This window comes from Scophthalmus maximus, chromosome 1 (genome assembly GCF_022379125.1).
Source record: "Scophthalmus maximus strain ysfricsl-2021 chromosome 1, ASM2237912v1, whole genome shotgun sequence".
Classification (NCBI taxonomy): domain Eukaryota; kingdom Metazoa; phylum Chordata; class Actinopteri; order Pleuronectiformes; family Scophthalmidae; genus Scophthalmus; species Scophthalmus maximus.
The window spans coordinates 10,941,546-10,962,156 of NC_061515.1; the positions used below are offsets into that span (position 1 = coordinate 10,941,546).

Here is a 20,611-nt window from a genome sequence, read left to right on the forward strand (position 1 = left end):
TGCAATTAATTTGTGTTGGCCAATCGTTATTTATTTTAGTCCTTCTTTGGGTAGTCGTTATTTTAAGCAAATCTCTGAGTAGAATATTTTAATAGATATTTGTTTTGTTTTTAGGTGTCTGTACACCGGATGTTTTATTATTTTTTATCTTTTCCAAAGGTTCTACTATTTTGAAAAGCTCATTCATGTGTTTTCCGGCGCTGAACACTTTCTTGGCAGCTCGCGTGCAGTACGACGTAAAACCGCGACCTCTGTCGGTGACATTTTCAACTTCTTTTATTTTTTTTAAAGCAAGATTTACATTTGCAACGAAGACGCGTTCATTAATTCATTAATCATGTTGGTTAATTGCAGGTACATTAATATCGCAGGTTTCTCTCATTCAAACTAGTCCAAACACCAAACGGTTAAAGTTCATTAATAAAGTTATCAGATCAGACAAACAGTTAATTAAGTCTATACCTCCACTAAGGTCTGGTCTATCTATCTATCTATCTATCTATCTATTGATAACTTATCTATCAATCTATCTGAATAAGCAGCACAATCGCTGCTGGACTGCTTTGGTTTGTTAAAGTGACTTTTCTTTTGTGCAGGTTTGAACACACAAGGTGCAACTATAATGCCAACACTACTGTGTGACTGACTGTATCTTACACAGTAATTGTTTCCATTATGTTTCTGGTATGCAGCATTCATAACAGATGCTAAATATAAACCATTTGTTTATAAAAGACAACTGAGAAGAGCCTGCTGCACTGGAAGCCACCAGCGATCACAAGCTCTTCAGCAGTTTTTATAGTTTGTTTCACTTGGCAGGGTGTAAGAACAGGACCTGGCCACTGCAGGAAACGGGCCAAGAGTCGTGAATATTCATGTACTTATGCAAGCTTCACTAGCTTAGCATGAAAGTATGGGTGTGATGTTAGACTTTTGTAAATAATGCCACTCCTTCAGACTGCATTCAAAAAACTGGAACAGATGTCACTTTGATCTTTGCATGTTATCGAGGCATAAACTGTTATTATACGCCCGGTGCCAATCGCTCGCTCACTCGGCCATTGCTCCAAAGTGCTGCTGTCATGTAAGAATTTACGGCCCATCTTTATTCTTTATTACCTAAACAGTGGAGCACTGCCCGGAAAAACGAGAGAAATATATTCTCTGTGCTTCTGGAAGAACATCTTATTTTCTTTGAGAGCGGAAGGCCCACTGTATCCCAGTGTCCCAGTTTCACCACCGCACACCTTGATGGATGTGGAGTGCAGGTACATAGCTCTTCCTGTCAATGCGTCTGCCGTTTGACTCCACACAGACACACAGTCTCAGATCACGGCTTATGGCTGACAGCATCAGATGACATCTGCATTGCTCGCCGATGACAGCCTCTCTTTGATCCCTCTCACCGTGCCTAATTAATACAATTTCTTCATGTAAGGCTGGCACTGAGGCGTCTGGCTCTTCACAAAAGGTAGAGCACCATCTCTCCCCCTCTCATCCATTCTTTGCCTCTCATTCAAACATCCCTCTTCAATGGATGACAAACATGTGGGAACGCGGAAAACGTCTGAACTCGAGCAGAGGCAACTTTTCATGCAGTTTTTTGACAGGATAGTTTAGACTGGGAACTGAGAGTTGTCTTTAAAGGGCGACGTGAACTTGGATAGAAGTCCTGGTTTATCATCAAAGGCCGTCACGCAGATGAACAATTGGAAAAGCCCTGACAGCTCAACTTTAATGTCTTCAATATTCAATATTTTGCACAGAGCATGGGGATCAATACACTGGCAAAAATGCAGTATGTTTCTAATACTGGTGTCACTGCAGTAACACAAATAATGTAAATAATATTCTTTAAAATTCAAGTTTAACCTTTATACTCAGATAAATGAGTGATAGTTTCCATGGTTTTGTGTGCAGCTCTGTTAAGTTTCCCTCTCAAAGTACCTGTAAGTGTGTGTAAATGAATCCCCTCCCTGTGTGAATCACCGTTGGCACATGCAGTCATATTCCATCGCTCTCAGCCATGTACCTGAACAACAGTTGAGAGGATAAACATCAGGCTTTTGTTTTGTTTGGAGTTTTCAGACATTATTTCAAACAGCTTGAAACCATGATAAAAAAAACAACCTTGTAACAATAAGGCTTTTGACTTTTCTCCCTTCGCCTTCTTGATTGCCTTTTAACAGCTGCCTGGTTTTGGAGCAACTACAGTCGGAAGAAAAGAAGAAAAAAAAAAAAGGCCTCCAGAAAGAGCAATTATGGTTTTATTTACAATGCCCCGTTCCTACAACTTTCCGTTTCTCCATCTGTCTTTTTTTCTCTCTGCACTTTGTGATCATCGATCAGATTAGAGGAGAGCTTGCCCGCGTGATTCATCTCGCAAAAAACCTTCATTGACTAAAGGTAATTGTGGGCACCAGACAATAAGGCGTAAAAGATACTTTGACGTTAGTAATTCACAAACATAACAATTACGTTTCCCCAATCCAGCGAGGGTTTTATGTGCAAGGGGATATCCATTCTGGGGTTAAACCCAGTACTTCAGAAAAGCCGATAGTATAAAGACAGTATAAATCTTTTGTTTGATCTGAATTATAGCGCATCGCTAGTAAAATCATATCATCAAAATGTCACGCGAAATGTGCTCAATAAAAACACACCCCAGATGTAATTTTAAAAGGTGACAAGAGATATGATCAGGCAGGTATAAAAGTGTGAGAACAGAGATGAACTCAAGTTTTTTTTTGCTTTCCTTTCACATGCAGGAACAGCCTGCAGAATCCACCTTTGAAGTGGTGAGAGTGAAAAAGCTGTTGCCCAACAACAAACAAAGGGCACATTGTCTGAACCCGGCAGCTGACATGCAAAGCAGTGGAGCATTCACAGAATGCAAAACATGCTCACGCGAACAATGGAGCCACTGATCTGCTCATGTAAACTGTGCATACGACGGATACATTTCAGTACTGAATCATCTCGCAACTATTTTGTCTGCAGGTCAAATTGGTGACAAAAAATGCCCAAACACATGCTGCGGACATTTTAAGCATGTATTCATTTCAATACCAGGTTGGGACCTATCTCATAATGGAACAATAAAGAGTTTACTGGAAATATATATTTTTTATTTGTGGAGGTTTTTGGTTTTTTATGCAATCTGGTTTTATTTCTGTGAGCATTTGCATGTATCGTATTGTGATTATCACACGTCTCATAAAATACACTATATATATGATTTTTTTCCATGTGTAAAACTGTACGACAGCATCTGTGCACCACCCAGTGGCGGCCCAAAGGCCTTGTTAAAATGTCCAAAATGCAGGTGCTTCAAACGCGGCATTTCCACAACACACACAGGTATAAACAATATTGTTTATTATAAAGTTATGTACAAAATAAACTGATAATAAGCACATGGATCTGGAGTTTTAAAGAGGGTTTGATGTTAGCATAAATATAGAAATGACAATGAAATATGAACATTTTATTTGAACTGATGGACTAAAAGAAATGGCCCTTTAAAAAACAACAACACATGAACAGCTTACAAAAGAAAGAAGAAAAAAAAACGGTTAAGGAAAAAGACAATATTTGACATATGATGGCGTCCTGCACGGACATCAGCTTAGTCTATGGACACATGATGATATCTCTGCGAGCTTGTCAGACAGATATAAGCAGTGCCAAATGGGGCGAGCTAACAAAGAAACAAAACAAATCCACAAAATAGCACTCAATGGAAATTTCTGATGTTTTACCGTCCACTGAGGCCTCAGACCCATCATTGCACTGCCGTTCATTTCTGTCTGACGCGCAGCCATTTTAGTGAGGACACCGAGACTGAGCTAATGTCTGTTCACCAACGTCACTGAGAAATTAACTTATACTGTTACTGTTCAGGTTAAAGCTGTGTCACATAAAAACATCAAACACTTTGAAAATATGAAAAGAGTAAACAATTAACAGCACGTTGAAAATTCAAGCATTGGGTACTCCAAGTTAAACCACACTGCCTTTACCGAAGCTGACGTGGTTTCACGTCACTCTGCTAAGGTAGTAGCACCAACAAAATTACCTGAATAAAGACTTTAATGTTATAGATAACAATTTTACCTGCCAGTATATTTTAACTTAGTCCTGCCACGTGCAACATGAACAGATTAAGCTTCATAAAATGATATAAGAACTGCAAATAAACAGGGCATGGGATGGAGAGCTCGTGAGCAATCATGTGTCAGCCTTTGGGCAGTGTAATAAATTCAGAAGCCGTTTACCAGATTATCCTTTTCCTCCCTCTGTTTATCCACCGCTTGGTCCATAGCCTCCAGAAACCTCTCAAGAGTCACTGTTGGTGACTGCAGGCAAATAAACTCCATTAAAAACACACTTCACTCTTCTTCTTTTTTAACTTACACTATGTAGAACAAAATTAAAGACTTACCCTCACAAACAGTGCATGGGCCAGAAATGGTAACTTCCTGAGTGCTCTTCCACTCAAACCTTTGCTTTTTCTGGAAATGAAAAGGAAACAACAAAACAATAGCCACTGGCTGTTTCACTTCTCATAGACACTTGATGTAATGAGCACAGCAGAGATTTGGGTGGTGATGTATTTAGTTAGGCTGCTACTCACAGAGCGATGTTCCTCAGGTTGAGACTGTGCTCCGACACTTCGCTCTTAGCGAACCCCATCGTCTCCAGCTCAAACATGGTGAACAGCTGCTGCCGGGGATAGATGATCTGGCACTGCACAGAATCACAGCATTGCTTGGGACGTGTGTGTGTGTGTGTGTGTGTGTGTGTGTGTGTGCGTGTGTGTGTACGATGATAATACTTGTTTTAAGGCATTTTTCTATTTGATGTCTTCTGAATCTGTGTCACTGCGTTATCTTGTTTTTCCACTCTGGAAAGCTGAATCCTCCCGTCTTCCCAACAAATTTACCCTCACCTGCATATATATATATATATGTATATACAGTATTTTTTTATATTAAAAAAAGTTTTAATATGCTTTAGGTCATATCAATCATTGCTGAGGGAACACCACTTCCTTGTTTCACTAAACTCACTGTCAGATGGGTTTTCTTTGTGGTCCAACATATTGTTCTGTTTTCTGAAATATTTTTTGAATCATTGTTGTGATTTATATTTTGCTATAGATACTGATGCACAATTATCGACCGTATTTCTATAAAATGTATTATTACACCCACGGGTTTTGGAAAGTTTTTTCCCAACGGTTGAAAATGGGAGGACATCACTTGTTGGGAAGATAAATGTGTTTTGCATTATGGTCACCTTCATCAGCTCCTCGAGGCAGGAGAGGTAGATGTTGTAGATGCCCTTCTCCGATGGGGGTCCGATGTACTGCTTGATGTCAGCTCTGTCCACAAACGCCAAGTCAATCTTTTCAGTAACATTGGAGGTCGTCAAAATCACTACGTTGGAATGTCTGAAATATGAGCCCAAAGGTTAACACAAAATAAACAATAAAAAAAGAAAGAGATCTGAATGTTATACATGCTTTGTTTTCTGACCGTTTGATCTGGTCCAACTGAGTGAGAACAGAGTTGACCACTCGAATGGCGTCAGAAGGCTCCGTTCCCGCCTGGGAGGCGTTCCTAGACGCTGTCAGACTCTCCACCTATTCATAATCAAAATAGGTTCACAGGAGAAAAGGCATCAGTCACGGCAAACACCCCTGGACAAGAAATGACCAACATAGGACAAATTAACAATATTCTATTCCAGCCAATATGGAAGCAAATCAATAGACATGCAATCAATACATTAATATCTGAGGCTCAGGTTGGACCAGTTCAAGGTTGATTTTTTTTTTACCTCATCAATCAGAACAAACACAAGAGCATCTTTGTCATCAATTAGTTGCTGGATCTTTTGAAACATCTTGGTGACCAGCTTGCCACTCTGCAACAAAGACAAGTGATTAGCGACCAACATATCATAGAGAATATTCTCTAATCAAGCAATTTAACCATTAAAAAAGGAGTCCAGGTGTACCTCTGAGAACCACTTTGAGAACAAGCTGTGACTGTTGATCTCAACAAATTGGCCATAAGAATACCTGCAGGGGAGAGGAGGGTATGGTGAAATGAAAGCGGGTGTATTAACGGCTGAAGTGGTTTCACTTAACACGACGATAACCGTACCGACTTGACAGTCTGATTGACAGCTTCTGGGCAAGAGCTTTGCACAGTGATGTTTTCCCTGTGCCCGGGGGTCCTGAGTGTCACCAAACACAAAGGGATGAATCAGTTATTCTACATGACTCATAACTCGGACACAATCTCAATCAGTAAAAATCACCTTGGAAAATGATTTACCATGAAGCAGCACAACGCGGTTCCATGAAATCAGGGTGCTATCAACATTTTTGTCCGAGAAGTAAATTGTTGTTGTGACATAATCCAGGAGCTGAAAGAAATTTGATGCCAAAGTGTACGTATGAATATATGTCATGAAAGTAACATAATTATTCACTCTTTCACCTCCATATGTTGTTTTTACCTGGGTTTTGACTCCACTTTCATATACCAAGCTCTCCCAAATCCCATGGAATTCAGCTGTTACAACACAGATATCATTTTAGGGAAATATTCAGATATGAGTGTTTACCAGCTGTTATTGTGCAAACTAGAATAGTTAGAGAATATAAGACTGGTTTATCATTATCATTGCAACTTTGCCTTTACAACAATGCACTTTAATTTTATTTCACCCTTTCGAGTTCATATTCTTAATATAGTTATAGTATATAGTTTTACCACATGCAGAAGCAGTGCATTCAGCCTTATTTGAGTAAAAATATGTCTGTAAAGCAAGGTTTTTTCTCAACATGCTGTTCTATCTAAGCACACTCCTCCACTATGTTCAAGGTTACCTGCTGGCAGGAGCCAGTGATTTGCTGCTGAAAGCTCCTCGTCCTCTTCTAGACTGAGCGTGCTGGGTCCATCCTCATTCAAAGTGAAGATGTGAACAGAGACAGAGCAGCTTTTCAAATCAAGGGGCTGAGTGGGGGAAATGGAGATCATAGAAAAATAATAATAAATATAATATAAGTACAAAGCATTATTATTTTTCTATGAAAAAGTGATAAATGTTTTTTTTAAATAGGCAAAGGATAAATGAAAATAACAGACCTGTGTTACCATGTCCTCTAAATCACTTATAGACACAGACTCCACATGTTTCCTGAGAAAGTCTTCGTCAAACTCCGTCCATCTGTAGTTTCCATAAATCATGCTGTGGCGATTCAGCAGAGCCAGAACATGCGTCCTCACCTCAGACAGTTTAGCTGTGCTGTAAAATGAACAAACACAGAAACATACAACACACAAGAAAGAAAGTATGGCTGCAATGTGTAATTCCCATATTTGGAATCATGTTTGCTCACTGGTAAGGATGTTAAGGGATTTGCTCAGGCCTTTTTCACAATCTAACAGCTGTGAAAGTTGAGGGAGGATGTCACAGACACACGAGAGGTGGTTTGACGTCAATAAATTCATAAATGAGAGAGCTATTGAAAAAGAAAACCTTGAAATGTGCATATTAAAGCAAAATGCTCACTAAATGTCTGTCATTCTGTATAATGGCAGTGGTTTGACATCCCTATGTCTAAAACTGAAAAAAGTTATTGTCAAATATGAAAATAACCCCGGTGAACATTCTACAACAATTGTAATTTGTTAACTTGGTCTTCAATGAATCGTAGTCTACCTTCCCTGCTAATTTCTGACCTATATTCTCTGATCGATCAAACAGTTAGTAAAAGAAAATAACAATATTGCTAATGTAATAATTGTCCATTGCAGTATTACGGTTGTCCTGACGACTTGCCCGACTCTTCTCAGTGAATCACTTGACACAGAACAACTCATGACGGAGTCGTCGTCAGAGCAGATGCTGTACTTCAGTGTTGAACATGTGGGACGTGGAGACAAACCCACCTGTGAGATTTAACATGCACCTCCACGTTGATGTTTTGTTTCTGGTTCTCCACCTCCATCCTCTCACCCTCCATTCCTGCAAAAACTGTGGACACGACATGCAACGGTTCGTTTACCAACAGCAGCACTTTAGCACCTGTTCAGTCGTCAGCGTTTTTTAACTCAACGAAAAACATTCGCTGAACGAAGTCGCCCTTTTAAAAAAAAATGTGGTTAGCTGAGGAAGTTGGCGATGTTGTAGCTAGCTAACTTAGCCGGCTAACGTTAACACCCCGTCTAAACTATTTTTGTATATGAATTTGAAACTACACATGAAAACCTTAACGTCGTCCAGCTGATTAGTTATTCTTTAGCAGAGTTGTGGTACTCACGACGCTGTCAGAGAGAACCGACGACGGTGGGTTGAATTCACCGCGCTGATTCGTCACACCGGAAGCACATCGTTTTGTTTGGAGCGATCACTTCCGCCTGCCGCTAGCGCTCTCGCTGCTAATGTTTGTTTCAGCCAGGGCGACGCTAGCAACCGAGTGTCAGCATCATCGCGATACACAACCAGACTGCGGGAAATAACACGGAGACATGGGGAAGAAACACAAGAAACACAAGCCGGAGTGGAGAACAGTAGACGGTACCTGAATGCACCTTTTTACTATTTACTATTCGCTCTTTAACGCACCACTTTTGTTCCAGCTAGCTTTATGTTAGCTACCTTCACCTAGCCTGTCGATGTGATGGCAAGATCCAGAGTTCTGTTGTTTGTTATTTATTTAAAATATACAATACAGTTTTTTGTTTGCTCTTTAGATGTGTAGCCAGCCTATAGAAGACTAGTAGATAGTTAAGTAATGTAGTATTATTAAAGTTACATCAGATAATATATATATATCAGTCAAGCACAAACAGCAAATTTGGGATGACTCTCAACCAAACAACACAGTGGAACACAACCCAGTCCCACAACATGAAGCAGAAGATTTTCTACAAACTGAGAAGCTTCAGCAATAACTGTATCATTTTTATCATACACGACTTATGTGGGTGTCTTAAAAATGTCAACTTCATCCCTCATGCTCACCAACCCCTCCACCTCTTTTCACCAATACACCATGATTGCCATCTCAAGCATTCACTGTCATCTTGTCTGTTTTTAATGGCAGACTACGAGGACAAGGCTCTTGAGAAGCCCCTGAAGCTTGTGCTCAAAGTTGGAGGAAGTGAGGTGACGGAGCTCTCCGGCTCAGGGCATGACTCCAGCTACTACGATGACAGGTCAGACCATGAGCGAGAACGCCACAAAGAGAAGAAGAAGAAGAAAAAGAAGAAATCTGAGAAGGATAAAGACAAGTATGGGGACGATGACGAGCGACGGCGGCGAAAGGTTAGTCGACAGAAGCACCACCTCATGAATTACACATACATTATAGCACCATGTTATAAATGACCATTCATGACACAGGAGGAAAAGAGGAAGAAGAGGGAGCGAGAGCAAAATGAATCCGAGGCAGCAGCTGCTGCGTCTGCTGTGTCTGCCAGTGCCGGTGCCGGTGTACCTGTTGAACCTTTCACGTTGTCTAAAAGTCTAACTATCGGCTTAGAGGTGAGTGAACTCAATTTTGAGACTTAAAATATGACAATTAAATTTTTTTTATGATGACTTAGACAAGCCACTCACCACGTATATGTTTCTCATCAGCCTGAAGAGAAGAAGAAAAAGAAAGAGAGGTATGAGATAGAGTCTGAAGTGGATGAGTTCCACCCTAGTATGAAGGTGGACATGGATCCGCAAGGAGACAGACCAATCAGAGCATGCAGGACACAACAAGGTGAGAACGCCTGTCTACTGGTATAACATCAGATTTCTGTGGTATGCAAACATTACATTTCATCTATTTATGCTTGTCCACCACAGAGAATGAGTCTACGCCTCGTCAACAATTGTTGGAGCACTTCTTACGTCAGCTGCAGAGGTGAGGAACACTTAATTCACTCATAATTATGCAATCACTTGTAATGTTGGCAATTATAATGCCATGGTGCTACTCCTGAAGTGTTGTAATTACTTAAGATTCATAAAGAGGCACAATAATACGTTCCAAACACAAGTCTGGGGGAAAAAAACATTCTATAGATGACATGAGGGGGATCTGAGGGGATTACAACCCACAAATCAAGTTGATATGCTGACACTAGTCCAAGAGGATGAATCCTAATGGCTTTGGAGAAAGCCTTTTCCTCTAAATCTAATACTATCAGGGACATGTTTACAAGAAATATAATGGATTTATGTGCAAATTGCCATGAAATATACTAGGTACAATCATGCTGCACAGAAGATAAAAAAACCTTTCCACACTGTCTGAGCATTGTCTTTTGCACCACTCTCCCCCTGGTTCATTTGGTTTGATTAAAATGAGATTAGCTAAGCACTTACATTGTGCTAAGGGGACAAACCCCTCTGATTTTCATAATATTCAACAGCAAATTTGCATTTGTCCATAGACTTTGAGTCTATTGTCTGTTTGAGCAGGCCTGACATAATGTGAGCTTTTGTTTTTCACAATTTTTTTGAAGTGTGGAGGATGAGTCCTGCTGTGGCTGGACAATGCTGATGTATTCATCATAGAATTGCAAAAGAGTGAAATGTGAATTAGGATATTATGATTTGTTGTAGTTCACCAAATCTTAGCACGAGCAAGATCTAGGTATATTGATCCTGTTGACCTGACAGATAATGAACACTTCCCCGTTAAAGGACGAGTCTAAACTACTTTAAAGATGGTTCCGTACTTGATAACAGCGATGGTTGATGTTGTTGCAGGAAAGACCCCCATGGATTCTTCTCATTTCCAGTAACCGACGCAATTGCTCCTGGCTACTCAATGATAATCAAACATCCGATGGACTTCAGCACCATGAAAGACAAGATCGGAGACAATGAGTACAACACAGTGACAGAGTTCAAGGTGATTCTTTTTTTTATCATGATATCTGATTATTAAATTTATTTTGAGTGCATTGTCAAGTTGAAGATAGCAGTGTATGTTTTCCCTCATACTGGTCTGCAAACCTTTTGGCCTTCAGGCGGACTTTAAACTGATGTGTGACAATGCAATGGTGTACAACCGACCAGAGACTGTCTACTACAAGGCTGCCAAGAAACTGCTCCATACTGGATTCAAGATGATGAGCAAGGTAATGAGATTTAAATGGATACACAAATAATACATGTAATATGATGGTCCTCATTTTCCCTTTACAACTTCCCACTGTCCCCTACGTCCCATTTCCTTTCTCCTCTATACATTTCCCGTCCAGCAGATTAAGGTAAGAGTTGCTCCTCTGTTTCTTCTGCTGTGTACAGGAGCGGCTTTTGGCTCTGAAACGCAGCATGTCTTTCATGCAAGAGATGGATTTCACCCAGCAGGCAGCCATTTTGGGAGATGAAGACCTCGCAGCTGATGTAACCCCTCCAGAGATTATCCCCATCCCGGTGGAATCGGCGAAGAAGTCCAAGAAGCAACCAGTCAAAGACATGAAAGAAGTCATCAGGTATTCCTCATTTTTAACACCTCAATTAAGTGTGATTCTAATTTTTTTTTGTACCCAGCACCCAATACTTTGTAATATAGCCTTTGTCAATATAACGATCTGGTACCATTTTTGCTTCTGTTATCTCAGTTACCTGTATGAACCAGAGGGAAATGCTTGCAGCCTGACTGACAGCACTGCAGAAGAGCACGTCCTGGCCCTGGTGGAACACTCTGCCGATGAAGCCAGAGATCGCATCAACCGATACATGCCAAACTCCAAGGTTTTCCACCTAACTTATCGTGTATACATTTTAATTCATACGTAATATTTGTACCAGATATAGGTGCATTTTTTTAGTTGAAGTAAAGCTTTCCACACTTAACTTAAGCAAGGTGTGTGTGTGATATGTACTGACATATTTTCTCTCGTCTGTTTTTCCAGATGGGTCACTTGCGTAAAGAATCAGATGGCTCTCTTCTATATACTGTTGTAAATCAGCTTGATCCTGATGCTGAAGGTTTGCTGTCATTTCCCTTCCTTTTAAACACCTTTCAAAGTTCAATGTTCTCTCAAGATCTTTAGTATAATATGTAATATTTCTGTATGAAGCATTTTTCATATTCATCTTTTTGCAGAAGAGGAGACCCATAAAGTGGACCTGAGTTCTCTGTCAAATAAACTCCTGCCTGGATTAACAACCTTGGGTTTCAAAGACGACAGGAGACACAAAGGTATATCTTGGTGTACTTTTGTTAATCAAATTTTTTATTTTCCACTTGAACTGTCCCAGTTAAAAAAAATTGATGTTGCTATGTTGTTGCTCTGTGTAGTGACTTTCCTGAGCAGTGCCTACAACACCCAGAGCCTTCAGAAGAACTCTGTGTTTCCAGACTTGCTGCCTGATGAGGTGGACATGCTCTATTCAGCTTATGGAGACGACACAGGGGTACAATGTGCTTTGAGGTAGGGGATTTTTATTTTTTTAGGTAAGACTTAGAGTTTACATTTCTTTGGTGATAAATTTATCTTGAATTTCAACTTGCCATTTTTAAACATTTTTTTTCATCACTCTCTTAAGTATACAGGAGTTTGTCAAAGGCTGTGGAAGTGTCACCAAGCATTGGGTCGATGGTCTTTTGGATAAGATGACCGCAGACGATCACTCCAAAGCGGTCAATCAGATCCGACAGGTATAAATGATTTGTACCGGATTAATTTTCACAGATTATCTGAATCTGATTTATCTTTCACCACTATGATTGCATTGACACGTTTTGCTTCTGTGACATAAGGGCTGATATGTTTAAACGGTACTTATGTTATGTTTCAGAAAAGAAACATGATGCTGAAACCTGATGAAACCAAGTCCAACATTTGTGATATACAGGTATGCTGTAGCCTATAAAAGATAATACTGCATTTAAGTAGTTTTTTAAAAATAATGTGCTTGACTCGCACTGTGTTTCCGTCAGATGGCAGATGGCACTGGCCTGGGGGAGAGCGGCTCAGTCCTGGACTTCATGGCAATGAAGAGCTATCCTGATATGTCTCTGGATATTTCCATGCTTAACTCATTGGGTAATTTTCCTCTGTCGACACTCCAGCCAATGATCCACTCATAACGTGATTGTTCTAGTAATGGAATAATGCTAATAGTTGCAGCCTTAGAGCTCTTAAGTGGGATTTTCCTGGGAAATTATCTTTGTAATGCTAATGCTACTATCCTTAAGCTCTTATAAACTGCTCAAAACACAATAGTATTCACAGTTATCTGTCATGTGGCTGTTAGTGGCTGTGGCAAATCTTAAGCCCCTTTCATACAAAAAAACTAAAAACCTCATATCCAGTAGTACATGCTGAACATGTTTTATGCGCTGTGATGTCTTTCACTGTAATGGTGTCACCTGCCCACCACTGTGCTAGTAAACCAGAAACGCCACGGCTCATTTTTACACAGTCTATGAGCTGTAAACAGCATGACCATGCCAACGATGTTAGCCAAAGAGCATGCCGCACTCTGTGCTCTGGGCTGTAAGAGTGAGCTCAGCCCTTAAGTTAGTTTTAAAAACACACATTTACTGACCAGCACATCTCACTCAGAGGCGTAGACAAACTAGTTTGGCCTCATCTTTGCACAGTGGGAGGAAATGAGGAAGATCTTTATTTGCAGTTTATGGGCCAAACAGAAACGCAAAGCCATTTACTGTCAATGCGAGAGAAGTAATTTGCCTTTTTAATGATTACCTGCATTTTTAAAAAAAACACATTCAAATTTTGATATAAAGAAAAGTATATATAAACTTTTATGCCATTAGAGTTTTTAGTGTACTAATGTCCCTTTGCTGGGTACATGCATGTCAGAAGCCTGTAGATCTTCATTGAATATATTTTTCCACAGTGATCTTAGCCTCCCTCTGTCTTTATCAGGTAAACAAGTGAAAAAAGAGCCAGGGAACGAGGACAGCCAGCAGCAGTTTGATGAGGCAGACAAACTCCTGCAGGAGTTCCAGGATGCTCAGGCTGACAGAGTCGGCTCCAGACCCTCGTCCAACCTGTCCTCCCTCTCTAATGCCTCTGAGAGGGACCAGCACCACCTAGGTAGACTCCAAATGATGTGCTCAGAAAGGAGCACAGTTATTATTTGGTGTTACAGTTTGTTTTAATAAACTTCATATTATTGTAAATTCAAATGCCATGATAATATCTTGCTGGGCTCCTTGATTAATGTCAGCGAAATGTTACACCTCCACTCTCTTTTGCAACATTTTCATTGCCTTCCACGCAACAGCATCGCCGGTGCAACAACATAAGAGTCAATGTTTTCTTTTATCCACAGGGAGCCCCTCACACCTGGGTGTCGGGGACCAGTCGGAAATGGTTCACGATCCCTACGAGTTCCTGCAATCTCCAGAGCCCGAGAGCTCTGCCAACAGCTGACCGCACACACACTGCCATTTTCTTATCCTGGTGCTAACGACACTCGGTGCTCTGTTGGACTGTTTAAACACCGTGGAGACAGGCGGCGGGAGCAACTCATCTGTTTTATAGACTGAATATGATTGTACAGGCTGTTTGTAGTGTAAATGTATGGTGGGTTTTTTTGCATGAGTGCAACATCTGAAAAATAAACGATTGCACCTGTATTTAAACATTTGTGTGGTTCACTTAGTTGTTCTTGGACTCTACTATTTGGTGTTTTTGCGGTGAAAGGATGTTGTACGATCGTCCAGCTGCACTGGAGACGCACCGCTGTGTCCTGAGATTTCTGACTGTTGAAGGATGTCACCGTGTGAAGACACAATGGAGAAGTGAAATCAAAGCTGTACCCTTTCGACTGAATGATGCACTCAGTGTAACATGACGCCAGACGCTTGAAGATCAGGGGTTAATCATATAAAAGAGTAGCTTTTGAAAGCAGAAGTGTGATCAGTGCTTATCTGAGCTTGCACTTCCCGCTTGCGCTCACGTGAACAAAGCATTGATCAGTGTTTCTTTCATGCTCCAGTGCCCAAAAGTGCGAAGAAGAGGAGTTGAATACTCACTTGCTCAGTCAGGTCGTGAGGGGCCGTGCATCTCGAGCGGAGCGGTAGTACGCATGCGCAGCGGGACGGTTTCCATAGCGCCGCCGCGACCTGCTGAGTGAGTTGCTTCTTCCAACGTCTCCGTCGGCGAAACAAATCCGAGGACGCTCAGTGATTTTATCCATCTTTTCGGCTGTTTTTATTTGTTTGAAACTCCTTGTGCTGCCGTGTGGTGTCTGTCGATCATGTAGGCTTTGACCTGTTGAAGCACCTGCCAGAGTCGCAAACTAACCGTGGGAATATCAACCTCCGTTTTTAATCCAACAGGAGCGTTAAAAAAAAAGGAATTCATTTCACTGGAAAAGGTAAGTGATTCCTCTTGCATTGTGAAACATTCAAACCGGTCAGCTTTATTGTTGACATGCTTTACATTGTGTATCGTGAGCCGCAGGCTGCATAGTGGAGTGAACACAATTCACGGTGAGAAAACCTTCAATTTAACATAAAACGTTCGCAAGTAGCTTCAGATGACACAGACGACCAAACCGTCAGTCAGAGAGGTCTATTCCCCTTTTTAGTTGGAGTGCATTCATAATGCCATATGTAGTGATGAGCAAAAAATCATTCATATTTTCTTTAAACTGCAACAAAAAAAAAAAAGCCCCACAGTTGATACATTACTGGAATAATCTAAATTTAGAACTGGGTTTTAGTACAGCTCAAGTATTGAGTAAGGCATAAGGTCCTGAAGCAAAACATGTGATTACAAGGCCCTTTTTACAAAGACAGGGCTGTTGCACTTTGTGTTACTATTTTTTCTTTCTTTTTTTTTCTTCTTTTTTTTTTTTACCGTGGATCAGCTGTTTTCTGTCAGCTTTTTCTGTCGACCATTTATGTTTGTGATATTTCTTACACCCTATACCAGTGAAGGTTGACTAAGAATGTAGAATTAGATGCCCATGTTAGGTACATTAGAAGGTGAACAGTCACTATCATGGCTCATTTTCCTAACTCATTGCCCCTGCAAATATGGCCACACGCTCTACCTGTAGCGTAATGTGTGGACTGTTTATTGTCGTCTTTGCACCTGTCTAGATGAACTGCTTCAGTGAAAGGTGGAGACGCACATCTCCCATGCGGGGCAGCAGCAGAAATGACCTGGTCCCCCCCAAACCTCCCAGGAAGAACGGGTGGTCGTGGCCCCCTCAGGCCTTCCAAGTGTTCGGCTGGTTGGTGTACGGCTACTTCGCCATCGTCGACTTTGGCATCTACATCCCACTTCTGCCTCTGCCGTGGAACCACGTCCTCTATTCTGTATCCTTAAACACACAGCTGAAACCTTGTTGTCGTCGTGGCTGACGGTTGAGTGTGCAGCAGTGGGTCTTTGAGAACAGAATATGGAGCAGACATTAGCCTCTGCCCAGTTTTCTTTGGGCTGCTGCTCGTAAGACAAGGGATGTTGTTGTGTGGGCTGTCTGTATGGGCTCCAGTCACACCCGACATGAAACTGTCTCTGTTTCTGTGCTCTCTATTAAGCTCAAAAGACAGAGTCACTGGTGCTTTTGTCACATGGTGAATGCTGCATGATGTCAACACACAGGTTGTTTTTTTTTTACCAAAGCTTCACTCAGCCATTAAAACAGTTGATTTCTTCAGGCCAGACTCTATTGCTCACACAGAAGATCCACTTGTGGGCAACCGTTTGCCATTTCTTGTTCAACTACACTTACTATTATACACTTTATAGCACATTGATCACACATTGCAGTATTTATTCTACTATCAGTGCTATTTTCCTTGACTCAAGTCCTACAGCTGACCAGCATAGCATTTGTTGTGCACATCTTCGCCCATGTTGCTGCTGTTACTATAGACCCAGCAGATGCCAGTGTCAGGGCCAAGCAGAGCTACTCCAGTCCAATGAAATTTTTTGATCGGACAAAGCAACCGCATGTCATCCAGGACCTGCACTGTTACCTATGTGATGTCAATGTGTATGTATTCAATGTTTAATGTGATTTAACTAACTGAAAAAAAAGAAGTTTTAATGGTGTAAATCTTCATCAATCTCCATGTACTGTAGTGGCCCCAAAGTGAAACACTGTGGTGTTTGCAACAAATGTGTGGAAGGCTTTGATCACCATTGCAAATGGCTGAACACCTGTGTGGGTGGAAGAAACTACTGGTAAGAAGACGCATCTGACTGTACGTTTTATGAAAGGTGGCCTTCTACTGTTTATACATTAACATCAGGTTGTTGTTTGTGTGCGGCCTTCAGGTGCTTCTTTGTAGCACTGTCCTCTGCGACAATGGGCATGTTCTTGCTCGTCGTTGTCATCTTGTTCATCTTTATTCAGCATTACCTGGACCCAGCCAGTCTACGAACCGCTCCGCAGTTCAGAGGTGAGTCACCACCATCTTGAACTTTATTGAAGGCGTAGAATCGGGTGTGTTAATATTATTTGGTTATATGCCTCATTAAAATGATGTCCATATGCGTTTCTATAGGCATGCTGGGGAATGGGACCTGGCTGGCGTTCATACCATTAGCACCCATAAAGACAAGCTCAGCTGGTCTCCTCATATTGGCCTTCATAACAGCCATGCTGAGCATTGTCTGCCTGCTGCTGTTCTGTCATCTGCTGGGTTTTCACTTTTACCTATGTGAGTCACAGTCTTCAAAAACAGACGTTTGATAGGTCTCTTTCTCTGCATTCGTTAGTTCTCATAATTATCCTGTTTCTCCTCATGTTGTCTACACAGTTTATAAAGGTATAAGCACATATGATTATGTTAAGATGCAGCGCCAAAAAGAAGCTAGAAGCCGAGACGCTGAAGCAGATGAACCCAATGATGCAAAAGCCCACAACAAGGCCCCACAGGTGAGACCTGACATTTCCCTTTCACTGTCAATCAATTCATCATTTCTGTAAAAACATTAAATCTTTTTTTTCCATCTTTTACAGAACCCAAAACACTCAATTGACTGTGAGCCGGCATTATCACAGAGTTCAAGGTAAAATGAATTCCTTCCTTATGCAACTATTGTCAAAGCTAATTTTGTGGAGAGGGATGATCAAGGTCACTGTGTTTTTTCTGCAGTACCTGCAAATTTGACGATAAAGGCGCACTCAGCGACCAAATCTCAAGGTCCATATGCACAGAGGTAAGCATGTCCGCGTACAGAACATTACCTCTGAGTGGTTTTACGTGCACTAAATGAGTGATATTTCATTGAAATGTTTTTTTCTTTTGGTCTAGCTGGAAAACTTCAGGAAATCAGCAAAAAGGGAGAATAGCTTTCATTATGGTACAGGAAATCCCACAGAGAACACAGCAAGTAGGTATTTGATTGCACTCATCTATATCTCCCTCCTATCTTTGTGTCCATCTTAGTTACAAAGATAGAGGAGCAGAAGTATCAATGCCCCGTATAAACAAATTCTATTTCCCTACAACCTAGGGAATCAGTAACTTTAATTAACAGCTTATCAATGTCAACAATAATGTGTCTCAGAGTGTTTGTAATGGGAATGTTGGATGGTATTACAGTGCACAGGGGTTTCTCTATTTTATCTGTGAAAGTATGCACTCAAAGCTCTTCCATACAGATGAGCGGCCGTTTTGAGGGAAGCTTATTAATATAATTTGCAAAAGAAAATGACCTTTGTAAGTAGTTTGTAAGTAATACTATGTCTCTTTCTCCCTCCTGTGTATGAAAGAAGAAACGAATGACGGTAAAAGCCGGAAGCCTAATGCTGATGAAGAGGCTCAGAGCCCCAGTGTGACGTCTGTGGACAGTGGTCCGGTGCTGCAGGATCCTCTGGGCAGCTCAGTCATGACTCCAGACGATACGTAGAACTATCTGCATCGGGATTTGCTACATTTCAGGAATCATTTATGAAGAAACTATGCATTGTGAAACTGGACCACAGGACCATGGACCAATTGTTAACATGGACCGAGGACATCTTGGGCGTCACACTACAGTTTGACACATGTTAATTTATAACTTAAGACTTTTATTCTAGTATACCTTTTTTTAATGCAGTCTGAACAACTGTGGACCCTATTGTATTTTGCTGTTTTTTATCTACACTTTTTTTTACAACAACTGGTTTATTTAAAGCTTTCACCACAGAGAGCCAAAGTCCAGCTGAACACACAGTCCCTCTCAACTAGCCCGAGTCAGATAGACACAGTCTTTGTATTTTGGCATCTTCCTGAAAAGCTGAAACACCATACTGGAGTCTACTGGTCATATTCTCAGCCAGATGGGTAACAAGTAGTGTACAACTTGTCATTTGATCTGAAGACCAAGGAGAGACACTCATATGGCAAAATACACTGTCTAACTCAAATGTAGTGAAACTGATAATAGCTTGAGGGAAGCAAATCAGCTCATGCTGTATTATTTAAGTGTTGATGTCACAAAGCCATCAGTGTTCCGTGTACATTTGGTAGTAAAAAATATAAATGCACCATATTCTCTCTGTTTTTTTTCCTTGACCACACAGTGACACTATAGAAAGTCCAATCATATCCAGCTTGATTGGAGAAGAATGGCTAATCTTGCAAGTCTAATCCATCATGTTGCTATTATAGCTGGCGACGCAGCGCTGGGTAGTGGACTGATAACTGATGGCCTAGGAAAAAGTACTGAGCTGTTACTGAAACTGCTATTTCAATAATAAGGCAATATACATATGTGTCTTTATTTTTATATTATGCAACGTTTCAATTTAAACTCTTCGTTGACACTTTTTTTTTTTGATTATTAGTTTAAAGTACAAAGTTTCTTTATTTTGTCTCCCAAGGGAGACATTTGTCTTGGTTATGGAAATCTCTGCATCAATAACACTACGACATACAACATACCACATACAACAAAGGCATCCAGTCAACAAACCATATAAAAAAGACGGTAAAAGTACAAAAGTACAAAAGTACCCTAAACATTTGGGCTACTCAGAAATGAGTTGTGCAAATTGCCATCCATGTGCTTGTGCAAAAGAGCTATCCCAACAACATTCGTTCTGTTCTACCTAACATACCTTACAAACACTCATTCATACTTACATAATCATCCATGCATCCAGTCCATTATATATACATTAATTTATCCATTTCCCACTTCCAATGCATTCAATCCTAAATAAATATACATTCATTGCTCCATTTCTACACATACATATATTCAACCTTAAAAGAACATTACTTCCTACCTCATATGTAAATACTCCATTTATCCATTTAGCCCTAACCATGCATTCAATCCTAAATAAATATAAATTCGTTGCTCCATTTATACCCATACATTCAGCCATGTGAATACATTACTTCTTACATTCAATCATGATCACCGTTTTTCATTGATGAGCTTGATTGAGAGAGGGATGAATGAATGTTTATACCTGTTGTGTTTGCACAGAGAAACCCTGTACCTCCTGCCTGAATTCAACAATATATATTCAGAATACAACAGATGGGAGCTGTCAGATGGAATAGTCTCAGCCTGACCTATTGTTGCCTTATCAAAGAGCTCCTGCGGGTTGAGAGGTGCTGGTGTTCCTATAATTTTGCCTGCTG

The 20,611-nt window shown here is 40.7% G+C and overlaps 3 protein-coding genes and 1 long non-coding RNA gene across 12 annotated transcripts; 3 read left to right on the forward strand and 1 right to left on the reverse strand.

Annotated features, from left to right (window-relative positions):
- Positions 1-817: 817 nt before the first annotated feature.
- On the forward strand, positions 818-3,121 carry LOC118286363. 2 transcript variants are annotated; one of them, XR_004785385.2, is made up of 3 exons: positions 818-1,471; positions 2,190-2,406; positions 2,769-3,121. It is a non-coding gene; the product is annotated as an uncharacterized LOC118286363 (long non-coding RNA). The 2 variants fall into 2 exon arrangements; XR_004785377.2 differs by lacking the exon at positions 818-1,471 and having other exon boundaries at positions 1,478-2,406.
- Positions 3,122-3,361: 240 nt separating this feature from the next.
- trip13 (thyroid hormone receptor interactor 13) lies at positions 3,362-8,476 on the reverse strand. Of its 2 annotated transcripts, none has more exons than XM_035610119.2 (14): positions 8,342-8,476; positions 7,971-8,055; positions 7,164-7,323; positions 6,905-7,031; positions 6,532-6,587; positions 6,348-6,438; positions 6,174-6,246; positions 6,025-6,088; positions 5,845-5,931; positions 5,541-5,647; positions 5,302-5,455; positions 4,637-4,749; positions 4,445-4,514; positions 3,362-4,358 (listed from the first exon to the last, which is right to left on the reverse strand). In XM_035610119.2, exons 2-14 carry the CDS (start codon positions 8,042-8,044, stop codon positions 4,263-4,265), a joined length of 1,272 nt encoding a protein of 423 aa, XP_035466012.1. In that variant the 5' UTR covers positions 8,045-8,055; positions 8,342-8,476; the 3' UTR covers positions 3,362-4,262. The 2 variants fall into 2 exon arrangements, with proteins under 2 accessions (XP_035466012.1, XP_035466094.1); XM_035610201.2 differs by lacking the exon at positions 8,342-8,476 and adding an exon at positions 8,290-8,308.
- On the forward strand, positions 8,436-14,650 carry brd9 (bromodomain containing 9). Of its 7 annotated transcripts, none has more exons than XM_035609144.2 (18): positions 8,436-8,598; positions 9,128-9,348; positions 9,427-9,567; positions 9,664-9,793; positions 9,880-9,937; positions 10,789-10,933; positions 11,052-11,162; positions 11,286-11,294; positions 11,392-11,519; positions 11,649-11,781; positions 11,943-12,018; positions 12,137-12,232; positions 12,332-12,464; positions 12,580-12,691; positions 12,832-12,888; positions 12,974-13,079; positions 13,929-14,099; positions 14,338-14,650. In XM_035609144.2, the coding sequence occupies exons 1-18, from the start codon at positions 8,550-8,552 to the stop codon at positions 14,436-14,438; spliced, it is 1,977 nt and encodes a 658-aa protein (XP_035465037.1). In that variant the 5' UTR covers positions 8,436-8,549; the 3' UTR covers positions 14,439-14,650. The 7 variants fall into 7 exon arrangements, with proteins under 7 accessions (XP_035465037.1, XP_035465111.1, XP_035465176.1 ...); XM_035609218.2 differs by having other exon boundaries at positions 11,395-11,519; XM_035609283.2 differs by having other exon boundaries at positions 11,289-11,294.
- A 394-nt stretch (positions 14,651-15,044) lies between these two features.
- On the forward strand, positions 15,045-19,503 carry zdhhc11 (zinc finger DHHC-type containing 11). The gene is made up of 11 exons (XM_035610330.2): positions 15,045-15,387; positions 16,118-16,336; positions 16,838-17,016; positions 17,106-17,207; positions 17,301-17,425; positions 17,531-17,686; positions 17,786-17,904; positions 17,989-18,038; positions 18,125-18,188; positions 18,284-18,362; positions 18,745-19,503. The coding sequence occupies exons 2-11, from the start codon at positions 16,118-16,120 to the stop codon at positions 18,879-18,881; spliced, it is 1,230 nt and encodes a 409-aa protein (XP_035466223.2). The 5' UTR covers positions 15,045-15,387; the 3' UTR covers positions 18,882-19,503.
- The last annotated feature ends 1,108 nt before the right edge of the window (positions 19,504-20,611 follow it).